The 16,334-nt window shown below is 39.0% G+C and overlaps 1 protein-coding gene across 2 annotated transcripts in view; it reads right to left on the minus strand.

Annotated features, from left to right (window-relative positions):
- Positions 1 to 16,334, minus strand: part of URI1 (URI1 prefoldin-like chaperone) — a 35,063-nt gene that overhangs the window by 13,799 nt on the left and 4,930 nt on the right. The window contains exons 2-3 of one of the 2 annotated variants that reach the window (XM_014942401.1): positions 13,031 to 13,109; positions 10,645 to 10,780 (exon numbers count right to left, since the gene is read on the minus strand). In XM_014942401.1, the coding sequence (XP_014797887.1) occupies positions 10,645 to 10,780; positions 13,031 to 13,033 (139 nt within the window). In that variant the 5' untranslated portion in view covers positions 13,034 to 13,109. Of the gene's footprint in view, positions 1 to 10,644; positions 10,781 to 13,030; positions 15,722 to 16,334 lie in introns of those variants that run through there. The other variant, XM_014942400.1, reaches the window with a different exon arrangement.

Consider the following 16,334-nt stretch of genomic DNA (forward strand, 5'->3'; position numbering starts at 1 on the left):
CTTCTCTCTGGGCAACTACACTTTACTGCAATTTTGCAAACCTACTTTAAGAACTACCCAGTTCTCAGACATTAGTTCATTTGAGACATTGCTTTCTACATCCCCTCGTGCCAATTAAATAATGAATCCTTTCAACAGCAATTTATAAAATATTAAAAACTTAAGTTTCACTTTTACCTTAAAGTTATCATAAAAAACAAACTAATTTGCAAAAGAAGAAGGTCATAACCGCCTGAAAAGGAAACACAGCTTTGCTAAGTCTTAAGAATTGGGGGAAAGAGGGCACAATTAAAGCCTTATACTAATAATATTAATAGACTTGCACTCTTTGTTCAACTCAAAACTAATACAAATGCAAATTTTCAGGAGGGAAGACTTACTACATAAATTAGTTTCAACAGAGGATCTCTAAGACCTTGCACCTACTGGTCCTACATACCCTGAAGGAGCTGAAAGCTTTTGTGAAGAAGTAAGCTGATTTTCTATTTTAAATTTCTTTTTTGGAATCATTAAAGCAATACAAGAACAAGATGTCTCATCTAATACTATGAAGGCAGCAAAGAGATCCTTTCTACCATGGGATCAGCAAAGTCACACTCCAAGAAACTTTCTTTAAGCAGTAACTCACTTCATGAACGTGGCTACCTCCTTCCTCTGCGCTGCTTCTATCTGTGACACGTACACGTGATCACCAGCACTGTAGCATGTAAGAAACCTCACACACCTTAAATTATTTATTTTCACAAGATAAAGTACAGCAGAGCACCCTGCTATTCCCATTTTACAGACAGGAACTTGTAATGAGGGAAAACTTAACCACGAAATAGTCTAGTTGGAAAACTATTTTCAAAGTATTTTCCCAGTACTCTTTCTCTTTCCTTTAACTCTCCTTTTGCCTGTTTAGTATCTGAATAAGTATCTCTCTGGTCTAGAGTCTAATCCTAAAAAGTTATAGTACATAGATAGCTACTCCCTGCAGAGTTTTCTGGCTAGGGTATGCAGTTATAAATGGTTCAGATTACATTTATTGTAACAATAGGCCTTTCAGATAAGGATGTGTGCAAATATATTAATAATCACAAAATTATTACAAAATGCACTTAAGTAGACAACATGAGTTTGCAGTTGTATTTGTAAAATAAAATCTACTTAGTGGCCCGGACTTCCACACACAGGTTTGGATCCCTCCTCCCCCTCTGCACATGCAGAAGAGGGAACTACACATCAAACAGCCACGGCAAAGCACAACTACCTCCACACGTGGTAACTCTCACCCAAATTTTAACAGATTCAGTATTGTATGCTTTTTTCCCTGTTAATATTTCACAGTGCCTCCAATACAATTCCTTAAAAACATATTCTTTGCAGCAGACAGTTTAGAAATGACATTATGCACTTTGGAAAAGGCTACTCAAGCGAATATCCATCCTTTCCAACAAGAAGCACAAAGACACAGCTCAGACTTTTGGGGCATTTCAAAAGCATTAGCCTTTAAACCAAACAACAACCTGTGTGTCAAATGTGCAGGCAGCTCCATTAGTTAAGCCGTTTCTAAGAAATAGATTAAGATTTTCCCCCTGAAAAATGCTCCAATTTGCATTTCTTACTGGAAATGAAATACTACTTCTAAAGAACATTCAACCCTCCAGAAGACACAGCTCCTTCCAGAGGCGATGAGGGTCCTGCTCCCCTTACACAACTCCTCCGAGAGCCGCCCCGTCCTCCGTCAGACACAGCAGCCATCGCCTCTCGCACGCACCTTCCATTCTTCAGTTAATTCCTACCAACCTCGTCCACAGCTTTTTTCCAGTGCATAACGCACCCTCCAAAGTCCAAATCAAAGCGAGGTGGCGATGGTTTTCGTGCAAAGTGCTCCCATCTGTGCTTTCAGCTCTTAAAGGTAGTCTCAATATACAGAAACGTCTAGCTTGAGACCAATTTTCCTCAGGCTTTTATTTTACATTCCCACTAAATGTGATGCTCAGCTGTTTCTTAAACACCACGAGCCTCTCAGCCGTTGCCTGTATATCTAAATATTGTTCACCAGCCACCCCGAGCACGCTGCTCCTGGAGCACCAGCTTGTGATGCTGCTTCCCCGAGGTGAGCGCGTGGCTTTGCTCCGCCAGGTGAGGACACTCAGCTTTTACACATCGCCTTTTCTTTTCAAATGCTGTACAAGCACTAACTAATCTGCCCAGCGCCCTGCCAGGGAGGTAAGTATTACTCTCTCCTATTTTACAGATGAAGAAACAGACAGTTTAAGTGATTTGCCCCAGGCCACACAGCACGTCAGCAGAGCTGGGATTAGGGAGATGCTCCGTCCCCACGTCCCCGGCCGGGATTCTGGGGCTCCCGGTCAGCCCAAGGAGGGACCTTCTCGTGGCCAGGCCCTTGATGAAGAAAGGGGCTCCTGGAAAAGGGTTTGTGCCCATTAACTGCAGAGGAAGTGCAGGGTCTCATGTATTAAACTCGCCACTGCGCATCCTCAAAGCCTCCAACATCACTCACTGAATTTTAAAACGTACCGGATCTAGTGAGAAACAATTCGCTTTACAAATTACAAGTGTTTGTTGTTTTTTTTTTTACTCAGAGACCCCCAGAAAAATATCGGTCGAGAGGCTCCATAGTCTCCTCCTCTCACTACCCTGTGGTTTAAGCTTCTTAGAGCCTTTTAAGACGGATTGAACCAGAGGCTGTTGTCCAACTTTGTCACATCCAATAATCTGAGAAAAGTCTGACATGGCTTTCAGGTGAACCCGGGTAGTTCCTATTTACATGTCTCAGCTAAACCGCTTGGAAAGACAGTCCAGCACCACAGACAAGCCAGAGTCTCTGGGACCGTTTTCCAGGGCTGCCAAAAGGAAAAGATATTAGAATCAGAAATCAGGATATGTAGATTTCCTCTGCGCAGCAGCCTTTGAATATTTTACATTTCAGTGAGATTTCTTTACATTTAGATCATTCTTTCCCAGCTCCCCTATCAGTCTGAAAGGACTCGACTGGATTTCCTTACCCCACGATTGGCCATTTTTAAGAATCAGCCGTCTGCTTGCTACATATACACTGAGAGAGGAAAAAAATAATTGGGGAACACATCTCATATTGTTGAAATGAAGTCCACTGAAGCCAGATTTTACAAGACATGACAACGTACTAATGCCAAACTGACACAAATTCTCATCTCTGTGTTTTGGCTTTAATGGGTTAATTAGCTTGGCTGGATACAAATTTTAATTATCTGAGTTTGACATTAATGTCCTTGGAGTGTTGTCTATAAGGATTTGGGGAATCATAGACATTATTTTAGTTACTTCTGGAAACTGTGTGTTACACTGGGATTTAAATAGTAAGAACAGACAAGAATAGTGAGAACAGGTTGATCTATTCTGAAAAGTCAGATTTTGTGAAACAGGACAAACCGAGAAGAAGTCTGGTCTACCTTGCCGAGTTCAGTTTGTCTTCGAGGGATGCTTGTGGATGTAACATTGGGGAGAAAGACTGGGAAATCAAGAGATAACCTCCCTTGAGGATGGGTGACTGGACAGAAATCGCAGATGAAGCATTTCATAGAATTCTGTATGTAATTGAGATTTAGAGCTGAAATCCCTTCATCGTCTTTTCTCAAGTAGAAGGTAACCGGTCCTAAGAGGGTTATACACACACAGAGTGTTTGGATAAGCCGGGGAACAGCCACCTACCTCAATTACTGACAGCAGCTCAGCTCCTCCGGAGAGAGAACCCAGTGTGTGTCCCTGAGGGCAGCACCTCAGCAGTTCCCACTCCCCAGCGTGGAAATGCTGGGCTGCCACCACCCCATTTCAGGTGCAGAAGGGAAGTTACACACAGGAATCAGAGAAGAGCATTTTGCACACAAAATACATATACTCTGAGAGAGGAAAAAAATAATTGGGGAACACATCTCATATTGTTGAAATGAAGTCCACTGAAGCCAGATTTTACAAGACATGACAACGTACTAATGCCAAACTGACACAAATTCTCATCTCTGTGTTTTGGCTTTAATGGGTTAATTAGCTTGGCTGGATACAAATTTTAATTATCTGAGTTTGACATTAATGTCCTTGGAGTGTTGTCTATAAGGATTTGGGGAATCATAGACATTATTTTAGTTACTTCTGGAAACTGTGTGTTACACTGGGATTTAAATAGTAAGAACAGACAAGAATAGTGAGAACAGGTTGATCTATTCTGAAAAGTCAGATTTTGTGAAACAGGACAAACCGAGAAGAAGTCTGGTCTACCTTGCCGAGTTCAGTTTGTCTTCGAGGGATGCTTGTGGATGTAACATTGGGGAGAAAGACTGGGAAATCAAGAGATAACCTCCCTTGAGGATGGGTGACTGGACAGAAATCGCAGATGAAGCATTTCATAGAATTCTGTATGTAATTGAGATTTAGAGCTGAAATCCCTTCATCGTCTTTTCTCAAGTAGAAGGTAACCGGTCCTAAGAGGGTTATACACACACAGAGTGTTTGGATAAGCCGGGGAACAGCCACCTACCTCAATTACTGACAGCAGCTCAGCTCCTCCGGAGAGAGAACCCAGTGTGTGTCCCTGAGGGCAGCACCTCAGCAGTTCCCACTCCCCAGCGTGGAAATGCTGGGCTGCCACCACCCCATTTCAGGTGCAGAAGGGAAGTTACACACAGGAATCAGAGAAGAGCATTTTGCACACAAAATCCTTGATCGGCAATTTCCAGCACAATTATGATTGACCCCCGAACAAAACAAGAACACCCATCACACAGCCCATTAATGGAGTGTGATAATATTACCGAGGCTGGAGGTAAAGTACCACACAATCCAATGCACGTACCCCACTCCTGAATTCTTTGGAGATGGAAAAGTATTTCCTTGCAAAAGTGCAGCGCTACAGCACAATTACAAGTACTATTAATGGGTTGAGTTATGGCATGCTATTTTAAATGCTTTACTTGTTTTCTTGCTTTTAAGAGTCTGCATAAGTAGACTAATCATCTGAGGATTTTTAACTGTATTTCAATAAATATATATTTAGTCTGCAACAATTATTTTTTAGCCAATAATTATCCAACAAACCAGCACAGGTTCCTTGAAACAAATGAGATCTACAGTTCTGCAGAAAGTAGTATCTACCAAAAGCTTTTCAAAACACCCTTCTATTTTGTTCTATTCTTTCCTCTTCGTTTTTCTAGAGATGAGTTTGATTTAAGATTCAAAAGAGAATCCTGATTGCTTTTTGTGTATATGGATTTAGGCTCTCTTTGTGCTTGCAACAACATAAATAAATTTATTCTTTGTAACAGCAACTGCACTAGTTCTTTAAAACGCAATGCAACCCTTTGTGCAGCAGCTCTGCACCTTGTAAAGACAACCTTCCCTCTGTTTTCCATTTTTCCTTGGTATCAAAACCAAAGCAATTTGGATTTCCTTCTGTAAAAATTTGTATAGGTAATTTGGCTTTAGGAACACTCAAGTAAATGCAATGCATTTCTCTTTTAGGTTCACACACCTATGTAATTGCTAGAATTACATGAATACATTTAAATTCCTCCTAAATGAAGGAAGGTGGCATTCAGACAACTCCTCTGTTGCCTAGTAAGAATCACAAAAAGGTAGGGGCTTCTCTGAATCTCTAACACACAGAATGGAGTCTATTCCCCTTACTTTCTTCCACTGTGCTCTGGTTAAAATACGTAGACTGTGGTCCTGTGAGAAACCAAACACCTCCTGGGAACCACAGAGCAAATTTAGAGCACTTAGCACTCCGCTGAATCGGCCCCTAACTTAGCAAGGGTAAGGAAGGAACTGATGGAGGTTATCAAACTAAAAAGTGATAGTCACCAAAAATGGTAAAAAAACGTTCAAAAGCACAGTGGAAGAAAATTCTCCAGCATGCAGAAAGATAGTAGATTTTTTTTTTTAACAAAGAAAAGCAACAGCTAGATTTCTTTGTAACATTCCCTGCATTTTTTGTTCTTTCCCCCCCCAAAAAGTGAGTAGGCAAGTTCGTGTGACATTCTTTAGAATATAAAGGAAGTTATTTTCACCCTTGGATGAAACATTAAAACCTCTAAAGGACTCACTCATTCACAGATGAGAAATGGAAAGCTTTCCTATCATGTATTTTAGGGACAGTCTCCTTTTTTCTGGAAATGCTGATAAGGGACAAATTCAAACTGGTCCTGATCTGCCTGGATCATCTTATTTATTAAAAACAATGGTATCTTTTAAGCCCTGTATACTAAGCTATCGGTCAATTTTGATTGACACAAATATTTGTATTAAGGGTTACATACTGCAATTTACAATTGGGTACCATCACAATACTGTATGTTAATGTAATCAGTATTTTCATTTCATGAATTCATTTGCAGCATGACACTGCAAGGGTATTCTTACATATACTGAAGACACAATTGCTAAGTAGTTCAACAATTCTCCTTTAAGTGGGATTTTTTTTTTATCTGATAAATTTTTAACACAATAAAACCACTCCTAGTTCTATGTGCATGTTTTAATTTCCCACCTTTTAAAGTGTTTAGACACTTGGAATAGCTAGCATACTGAATTAATCCACAAATATTTACAAGAAAAATCTATTTAATTTCTTTCTATAGTAACTACCACAGGGACTATTGTAATGAAAAATTTCCCATCTTAAAGAATTAATGCGATTACTGATATAGAGAAAAAAAGTAATTTATATCATCACAAACACGTAAAAGATATAATCCCATATTCACAAAAAGAATCTTTATTCCCTCTTTGAATTCTAAGACAATACAGTCTTGCCTTGAGGAGAACAGAAATATTATGAAGTACCTTAAGCAAGATAATTGTAAGAGAAAAAACTACAATTGCATTATTGTTGTGCTAAACTGTGACATACTTAAAAAGCTAATTTCTTTTATTATAATGGAATTTGGTGTGCATATCCTTTAATCTACTTCACTATTTCTTCACAGTTTTACACACAAACATATGTGTAAAATGTTTCCCATTATCTGTACTACCTGATTTAACAAACTGCAACAAATTTAAAACAATTAAAAATATACTTGGCAATTCCATAAACTTCACTAGATTTACTTTTTTTTAACAGTTTTGGGACTAACTTAACATCGAGGATGTCACAAAAATATGCAGCTAATGAAAGATCTACAGCAACTCAAATATTATTCAAAAAGACGTGATCAATATTTTATGAAAAAGTAACGTTTGACATGAGTGACTGTCCCAAATTTTACCAAATACATTCCAACCAATCACGATGCTGAACAGTTTGCATCTAAATCAAAAGCTAAGCAAACAAAAATGTGTCCCCAAAATAGGGCTTTCTACATCTACGTCAGTTAAAGTGCACTCACTTCTAAAATTCAGAACAGCCACCCTTCAGTTATTCCTTTCGATTAAATACATTTTAACCAAGAAATTAATCTGCTTGTGGCTGGGCATTTCTCTATTCCACAGAAGCAAACATGTTTTTTCCCTCGTTCTCCTTTAAAAAGTGAATTTAACAAAACTACTAAAATTATGACCTAATTAGTACTAAGTAATATTTAAAGCTTTTATATATAGTACACTCTCATTGCTACCCCTAACTTCCCAGGCTTTACCCTCACTGATGCTGTTTGATTTATCTGGCACTACCACTGCTTAAGCACACAGATTCACATTGTGCATTCTGGTCTGCATCCAACATATGCAGAAGGAATCAAACAAAGACAAAATTTGTTTGTAAAGACAATTTTTGGTGAACCTTGACAAACAATGTGCCAGGGCAGCGGTGTATTGGAGACAAACAGGGTCACCCCTGGTGACCAGAGAGAGGTCCTCAGTGGGCAGACCCACACAAAACTAGTCAAAGGCAATAAAGCTCCTTAGAACCAGCAAGAAACAAAACTGAAAAGTGAATTACAGGAATCTCTTGCCTTTTTTCTACCTAAGAGTCAGTCCCACTACAAAACTTGAACCCTGAACAGATGCTCTCCCACTCCTCACCGATCAGGAGAGTGGGACACGAGACATGGTAAACAATGAAAATGTGTGCTTTGGATTTGTTTCCTTGGAACTCTTAATTTCTGTTAAAGCACTGAATTATTAGTGCTATACTAATTAAGTTCATTTCAGTTATCTGAACGCATTTGACCGGCTAGTTATGAAAAAATACCCATCTAAATTAAACGGAGTAATATTGAATAACAAAATGTAGGTCACTGAAGAAAACAAGCCATCAACAAATATTGCCAGCTTTCTGTCCGGGAAGCAATTCCAGCACGAGCCTTTCTTTCCTCTGGTCAGACCCCAATTCCTAGATGTCAAAGCCTTTAAGCACGTGCTTAAAAAAAGCTTTGCTGCGTTAGGACCTTGCGACTGGCACACAGGACATCGGGGACTGCTTCCACCTAATCCCCCGCAGTCAGCGTGCCCTCTTTTCACTCTCTCTGACCTACTCACAATTTTTACGGCTGAAACAAAAAGATTACATGCTAAAAATCAAACCACATCGTGTCAGTGTAACGATAATGCCCAATACACATCACCCTGTAAACTATGAAGCCCCTAATGCTCACAAAATGCCAGAGAAATCAAGAGTCACACCTATGAAAATAACCACAGTGCAATACACACACACAAAAAAAATAAAGACTTTAATACTTGTGAAACGTCAGTCTTTCACATTTGTGCCACAAGTGGTCAACTGACATTATACAGCTGTGGCCTACAGGTCTTTCACATAAATAACTTTTTTCCTAATTAGAATAAACAAATAAAATCTCCAAATTGCACTCATTTAGTGTGAAAATGGTTGAAAGAGTTCAGGTCAGTTGTATTTTTTAAAGGGAGAAAAATGTATTCATGAAAGAAATTTTTTTTTTCACAGTCAATATGGGGTTTATACTCCAAGACAAAAAAAATCCTTTAAATAAAAAGTTTTTAGTTAATATCAGTGTTTTGGAGCCTCCCACTGGCAGCCATCACACAGCTGAAGTGAACGATCAGCTGAATGGAGGGTTTATATCCAGGCATCAGTGACTATTTTGCTTTAAAAGAAATGAGTATTTCTGGGTTCATATTTTAAATGCAATTTAAAAGATCATAAAGGAAAGAACCCAGCATTTATTGTGTGTCTCCCAGCAGACTACTTAATGTTCAAACATCTACTATGCAAAGGTCAAATGATTTCACTGAATGTAATGGTGACAAAAATATTCTGCAGCACTGAAAAAAATATCAGATGATCAAGGAAAAAGATATGGGCCTGAGATCTCTCAACAGTCACAATAAATAACGTAGATTCAGTTCAGTAAGAAAGAAAATTGCAAAGTTGTGTCAGGAGAACCAGGTTAAGAAAGATAATAGGTGAAATACAAATTACATACTTTTGGTAATGTTCTTCATAAAGGAATATTTTAAAGTAATAGAATTAATTAATTTTTATTAAAAAAAAAAAACTTTTCTTACACAAATATTGCTTGCACAGAATTGAAAATAAACTGTATTCAGCTGAGGAACCTCTGAGGTGTTCTGCTGCAGGCAGCAACATGGGTAGCTGAACTTATAAACAAAAATGCAATGTAAATAGCCATGCTGCTTGTAACATACACAGGGTAAAGCCACAGTGAGCACTCAGCCAGGAATGAGACAGATTATAGGTAAAACCAATAAGAAAAAAATTTACTCAAACGCTTATCTGAAGCAAACAGCAAAGGCTAATAGGTACCAATTTATTTTCCATTTTATTGTGCTTTTTCTTCCTTGACATTTACATCAAATATTTTAGGCTCTCATTCTTTCTAACATAAAGAGGCTCCAAAGTGCACCATGCACACCACTCTCTGGTGGTCCTGGCTCTTCAAAGCCAAGATCCCACCAACCAAAAAAGAGCTGAAACAAAACCAGGAGTTGCTTTTCTGCCCCTGTGATCTGCTTCTACATAAGATGAATTTGGTGGTCACCAAGGGCACCTGATCTGGGGAGATCCAGTGGATCTCTCCACACCAATGGAGAGGAATGGCAAGGGAGGAGACAGAAATGCAGCTGAGCAGCAAGAGAAAAAGCCAAGATGCAGGAGTAAAGCACATACACAGGGAGAAGAAAGCTGGAAAATTATATGGACAAAGGGGCAAAAAAAAAAAAAGCAAGCAGATGACAAGGGAGCAAAGAAATGAGAGACAAGACAAGGAAACAGAATATAGGGAATAAAGTAACTAAGAGCAAAAGTATAATGGGATGTCCACTTTCTAGAAGAGAATACAGCATTTCTCACATTAAAAAAAAAGTGAGAGGGGAGTTAGTTAGGTTTGCTTTGTATTTTTTTTACTTTTGTGTGTAATAAGTGAATGAACAAACCTTGACTGATCTTGTATTCTAACATCTCGTATCAATACCTGAATTTTGGTAACTTAAGCTGATGTATCATTACCAAAGAAAAAAACTCTGGCTAGATGTTTAAAAAAATTAGACATATCCAATAAAACACAAAGTAAAGATAGCAAACAAGGTGCTAAATTGATAGTACATCTGAATGAGACTTCTGTCAGCAAGCTCAGAAAAAGCAAAAATAGTGTAGAAGCTACTAATTTCACATATTAGTATAGACAATTTTGACTATTCAATTATGTTCAGAAACATACATACGTTTTTTTCTGTGCTCAACCAGCGCAACAGCCTGCTTTGCTGAGCATTTTGAAAACCAGTTGTCCCCAAGCAGAACAGTAACCTCATTGGTGTGGACAAGTTTTCCTGGCATGAACGCAAGCGGACCAAAAGGTACCTGTCAAAGGCACAGGAGAAACAGCTGAAAATCACTAGTGAAAATAAAACCTGGACAGTCATTTATGTCTTAGTTTTTAGAAAAGAAGTAAAACACAGAGTTAAAGACATAAAAATTCTACAGCAGTTATTTAATGACTAACCCTTCATAAATATTCAAATTGCCAGATCCATTTGAAATTAGTATTGTGCTTAGAAAATCAGAGAAGTGATATTTAACCTGAAAACTTGTTTTGTGACATAAAACTAGATATAGCTGAATGCTCACATGGAAAACAAATTCACTTAATATGTAAGCCTTGATAATAAAAACATTATCATGTAGGTGAGTTATATATTTGTTATACAAAGACCACATTCATTTCCTAATAAAAACAAGTTTAGCTTTGCCAAAGTTTTTAAAAATACTTAAATAGGTATGGTCAACTCTAAAGATGAGTTGCTCTTCTCCATATCTGTATGCCTAATAATAAGTATCTAGAAACTCCAGTGACAGTTTGGGGGCTACCAGCAGGCTCAGGGGCTGTGCTTGCTCCCACTTTCTCATTCACCAGCGCTGGGACCTCACCACCACCGAGGAGCCCCTGTCCTCCAGTGACTCTCCAGGCACAGGAACCATACACAGGACCAGAATGCTTCAGACAGGAGTATGTTGGGGATAAACACCTTTTAAAACTTTAAGAGGTGCTTCTTTAAAAAGGTGTAACCTCCCTTTTAATGCAGAATACAATGTAGAAGACATTATTTTTATGATTTAAGGCACCTTCCGCAGCCCAGACTCTACAGCTGGTGTGTGGGCAAGATGTACTGCTGGGGACGAGCCCTGGCCACCCTCGCTCCTGCCTCCTGTGCCACCCCCTGCAGTCCTACCCTCACACCTACCACTGCCTGCCTGCCTGCCTCTGGGCTTCCCCGCAAAGAAATTAGGAGACCAAAATCAAATGGAAGTTAAAATGGAGGCGGCAAAAAGCTACGAACCACAGCCAGCTCAAGCTTTCTCTTGAGAGTGAGAGGATTCCGTTTCCTCAGATGCGCTTCTGTTGATGACAGTGGATCTGTTTCCTTGGAAAGCCATCTCCCCTAGCTCCAGTATCCAGGAGGTACCAAAGCTTGACACAGTTCTGCCATAGGCAGGACCCTGTCACTAAGACTATGCAGAATGTGCTTTTCCTACCCACGTACCCTTCCTGACTTGGTTTTCAAGTAGCAGACTGCACCGTTCGCCTCTTCACTCTTCCCCCAAAAACGATGAAAGCAAAATTGAAAACATATGAAAATATTTGGCTAACAGGATAGGAACTATTTATATACGTTTAAAATAACAGATGTGAGTTGACATTGCTGCTTTAACGAAGAGTAAGCCCTATCTAGCTTTTTTAAAAATAGGGTGGTTTTCTGTGCTTCGAAACAACACGATCTTCTTGCTTTGCATCATGTGGGCACACACGTTCACATGGTAAAGGGAGGACACACACGAAATCCAGAGCCTTATCATTAGCACAGGAAAGGGAAACACTCTCTTTTCCCTCATGGTGAGAGCACTCCAACGCCATCCTACCAACAATTCAAACCTATAAACTGAGCCAGATTGCCAGGGAAAAAAGCAGTCAGGCACTTTGTGCTGAAACTAGCCATCCAGGTATTTACAGTACAACCTCCCCTCCTTCAAATGTGTATCTTGAATCGGACCTGAGAAGGGGGGAGGCAAAAAACAAAGAGAGAAAAGCCAATTTGGTCACAATTCTGGCGAGCGCACACCAACAGGGTGACGTTTACCGTGGGAGGTGGGCAGTTGTTAGGGAAGATTCAAAGCAGCAGAAAAGATGGCTATGTCGATGGGAAGATCGGTGAAACAAAAATTAGCAGCACCTTTTTATGGAAAAATCAATGTTCTAGGGTTTATTTCCATGAATCAGGAAATACTACGGCCACTTTCTTCTCAGGAAATGACTAAGTACCGTAATTCAGTCATAATTATAGTTTTCTATACAATAGATTTACATATCAAACATGTCAGGTTTTGTGTTAGCATTTATGTCATCAGTTCTCAGTTGTCAGTAACATTGTAATTTATAATGGATTTCAAAGGAAAGAGAAAGAAACAGAAGCAAAGGTTTAACTATTATCATAATAAATGTAATATTACGAAGTACTAACGGCAACCCGATGAACACCTCACCACCGGGGCTGACACCCTAATTATGAAGAATTTTAGCCCCTTTTTCTTGGGTCAACCCTACAGTGTACGTACCATGATATCGTAGGACAGTTTATCGGGCAACGTGCTGAGCCGCTCCTGAAGAGCCTCGTAATCGCTCTCCACCTTCTTCCTGTTGACAAATTCAAGTTGATTCAGTTTCATATCTAAAGTAAAGAGTTAATGTTTTCCCAACACACAAAAAAACACAGAAAAAGAACCTATTTTAAACACATAGAGTTGATAGATCAGTAACTTATTTATAAAGTGATGAGTAACTTATTTATAAAATTTATAAAACTTAGGATGACAGACAGAATAGCTAGATTATTTTAGAATAACACGTATTAAAATAGGGACATGGTTATTTTAGATTGTGCACATCCCTTTCTGAATTTGAATTTTTTAGGGTGCAAAGAATCAGTTCTTTCACCAGGATTTGGCAGACCTCACTCCATGCTCAAGTTCAACAGTTATACCACCATCAATATTCAGAAAAAAAAACTGAAAATCCAGTTTATACTTTGTAAGAGGCAAATTCTTCAAAGTATCACTTGTAATAAAGAATTCATAACCTTGGTTTGAACCGACATAGGTGGGCAAAATTTAATTATTTCTGATTTTCACGTGAACTTTGTGTTCCTACCAAGAGTCAACATTCCTGAAAGGTGGTTTCACCACCAGGATTCTGTCGCATCTTCAGTCCCTGACAAGGGACAACACAGGTGAGGAACATCCCTTCTGCTGGTTATCTACCCAAAACTAAACAAGGCTCATGCTGCATGTTGCTACCCAAGACAGAAATGGCTTGGTGAACTGAGACAAACTATTGACTTTGCAAGATACAGCATTTCAACAGCTATGGGCATCTTCCTTTGTGTGCAAAACAAGCAACTACACTCCCTTTTAAAAAACCTTCTTTTGTGAAGACGTTCTTAAATACTTAAAATTCGGCTGGGAAGTCTTTTAATGGACTTCTGCCACGCTGAAGATGGCCAGAAATCAGTTCCTGCATGAAGTAGCTGGCATATAAATGTCAGCTTTGATGATATTGTTTACTTCAAAACAGTAAACACATATATGGTAGTAAATTCTGCAATAAAAGGCAAGTGAAAGCACGGAGCAGCACACTTAACAACGCTGACCCAAGATGCAAATTACGGGTTTTCTGAGGATGATTCAGGAAAGCAATCTATAAATGTGCTGAAAAATGAATGTCAGAGTTGATAACACAACTCTCAAAATATTATCATTGATTTTCTTAGATTCATAAGCAGAGTGAAACCTTCTTCAGCATTCGTTATGAAAAATTATCTGATACTCCTATGTTTTGACTCCTATGTTTGCTCCCATAGTTGAACTTTGCTACTTCATAGCTGGAGTACTTTGTATTTCAAGTTGCTGAACTGGTCCTGAAAAAAAGACTTTAGGTTTTTATGCCACTTGGACCTTAGAGCTGTATTCTATATAACTGATTTACAAAAGATGCGTGCTGCTGCGTTGGTGTGAGAGCAGATTTCTCTCAGACTTCTTCAGGCAAGTTTCTCTGTCCATTGCCCACCTCCAAGTGAAAATATAATTCACTTCCTTCAAAGAGGAAGGCCAAACTCATGAATCTTAACAGAACTCACTGCGATGTTTTGGGGGGGAAGCAATATAGTAACAACTTGGCGTCAACAATAACAATCAATCACTTAATGATATTTACAGAATCCAGGCTTTGCCTCGCAGAGATCTGTATTTGAGCATGGGGCACTGATGCTCTCCAACTCCTCACCAAAAACCAAACATGCTCCCATGTCTCAAACATAAGGAGAAGACCCCGTGGGAAGAGAATGGTACGAAAATCCCCCCCTTGCAGCAGCAGGATTAAACATTCCCATCATTTCATGGCTGAAAGTCACTCAACATGTTTTCTTCATTAATCTGAAAAGAAGATACTGCCTTTAAGGTCTGACTGCTGCCCGTTACTGAATAATCTGATTAGGGTACAGCAGAAATCACTTGCTACAAATGCTATTTTGCTTTAGAGAGCAAAGTATGTTTCTTTTTTTCGGTGGGATTGGTGCTCTTTGCTGACCAAACCTTCACTATGGGAATCTCTAAAAGGGCGGCTGCATCCTGAGCTGGACCATCAAGATAAAGAAAATTAAGATCAATCCTTTTCATTAATTGCCCTGAAACAGCTTTACTCAAGGGAGGAAGCTGACCTCCCTCTTTGCCTGTGGCTGGTGGTGAGACAAGCTGTGGGGTGTGCTTGGTGCAATGAAGAACCAAAGGGGACAGGGAGGGTGAACGTGGGGCTCCAGCTATGACCGTGTCCCCAGAAGGTCTCCATGTTTAATCCCATACCAGAGCCATTATTGGATTCATGGCTTTATAAATACACTTCAAGAAGTGTACTGAAAAAATGAAAAAAGAAAATAATTTAATGGAAATATATTGAAGCTGAGCATTTTAAAATCCTATTGTTATTCACCCAATTCTATTTAACATTCTTCTGTGTCACTGACTACTTAAAAGGTCTTATATGAACAAATTACTCAGTTGAAACAAGAGCACTCAGCTCTTGCGCAATCAAGATCTAAATAAGGGTACTAAATTTTAAATAATTTTTATAAAGATTGTATGGATGCTGTATAAACTGGTTTTCTACATAAAAGCCATCAGTAAGTTGGGTTTTCCTTTTGACATTCTGTGCCCAAAACCACAAAGTTCACAGGGGGCATGGCCAGGGTTTGCTTAAAAGCAAACACACGAGCAACTCCTTCCACAACCATCCCTCCCACCCCACTCCCTCCACAGACCTCAGCCATTTTTGTAAGAGGAAATAAGCATCACAATTTTCTGAACTTTTCAAAATCTGTTTGAATTTTAAGGCTTTCTGTCAATCAGTTTACAATGCACATGCATAATTTGACATGGGACCAAACTGGTTCGGACACTGCAAAGCTCCTGAGAAAGTACCTGTGCTGGGAATATTCTGCCTGACTTCACCACAGCAGCACCAGTAGGCACTTCAATATTTCCCTTATTGAAAATTAATGCAGTCTCTGAATTTTAAACATAAATGAAACATATTAGTTTTAGATTATTTTTGCGAGCCAATAGTCAGAATTTAATATGATGATGTGTATAGATTGCCTTGATTTTCTTCCTCTTATCCAGTGCTTGCAGCCTACGTGCATTTAAACTAAAAACATTTGATACACACTAAATATAAATTATTTGCTTGGAGATCTTTCAGGCATGAAGAAAAAGCCTCTTAAAATAAATTTAAAATATTATATGCTTGATGGTGTATAACCAAAGGTTTAATCTCACCACTAAAGGGGCAGTTGCTGTGATTCTGCAATAA

Source organism: Calidris pugnax, unplaced genomic scaffold, assembly GCF_001431845.1.
Source record: "Calidris pugnax isolate Ruff unplaced genomic scaffold, ASM143184v1 scaffold28, whole genome shotgun sequence".
Classification (NCBI taxonomy): domain Eukaryota; kingdom Metazoa; phylum Chordata; class Aves; order Charadriiformes; family Scolopacidae; genus Calidris; species Calidris pugnax.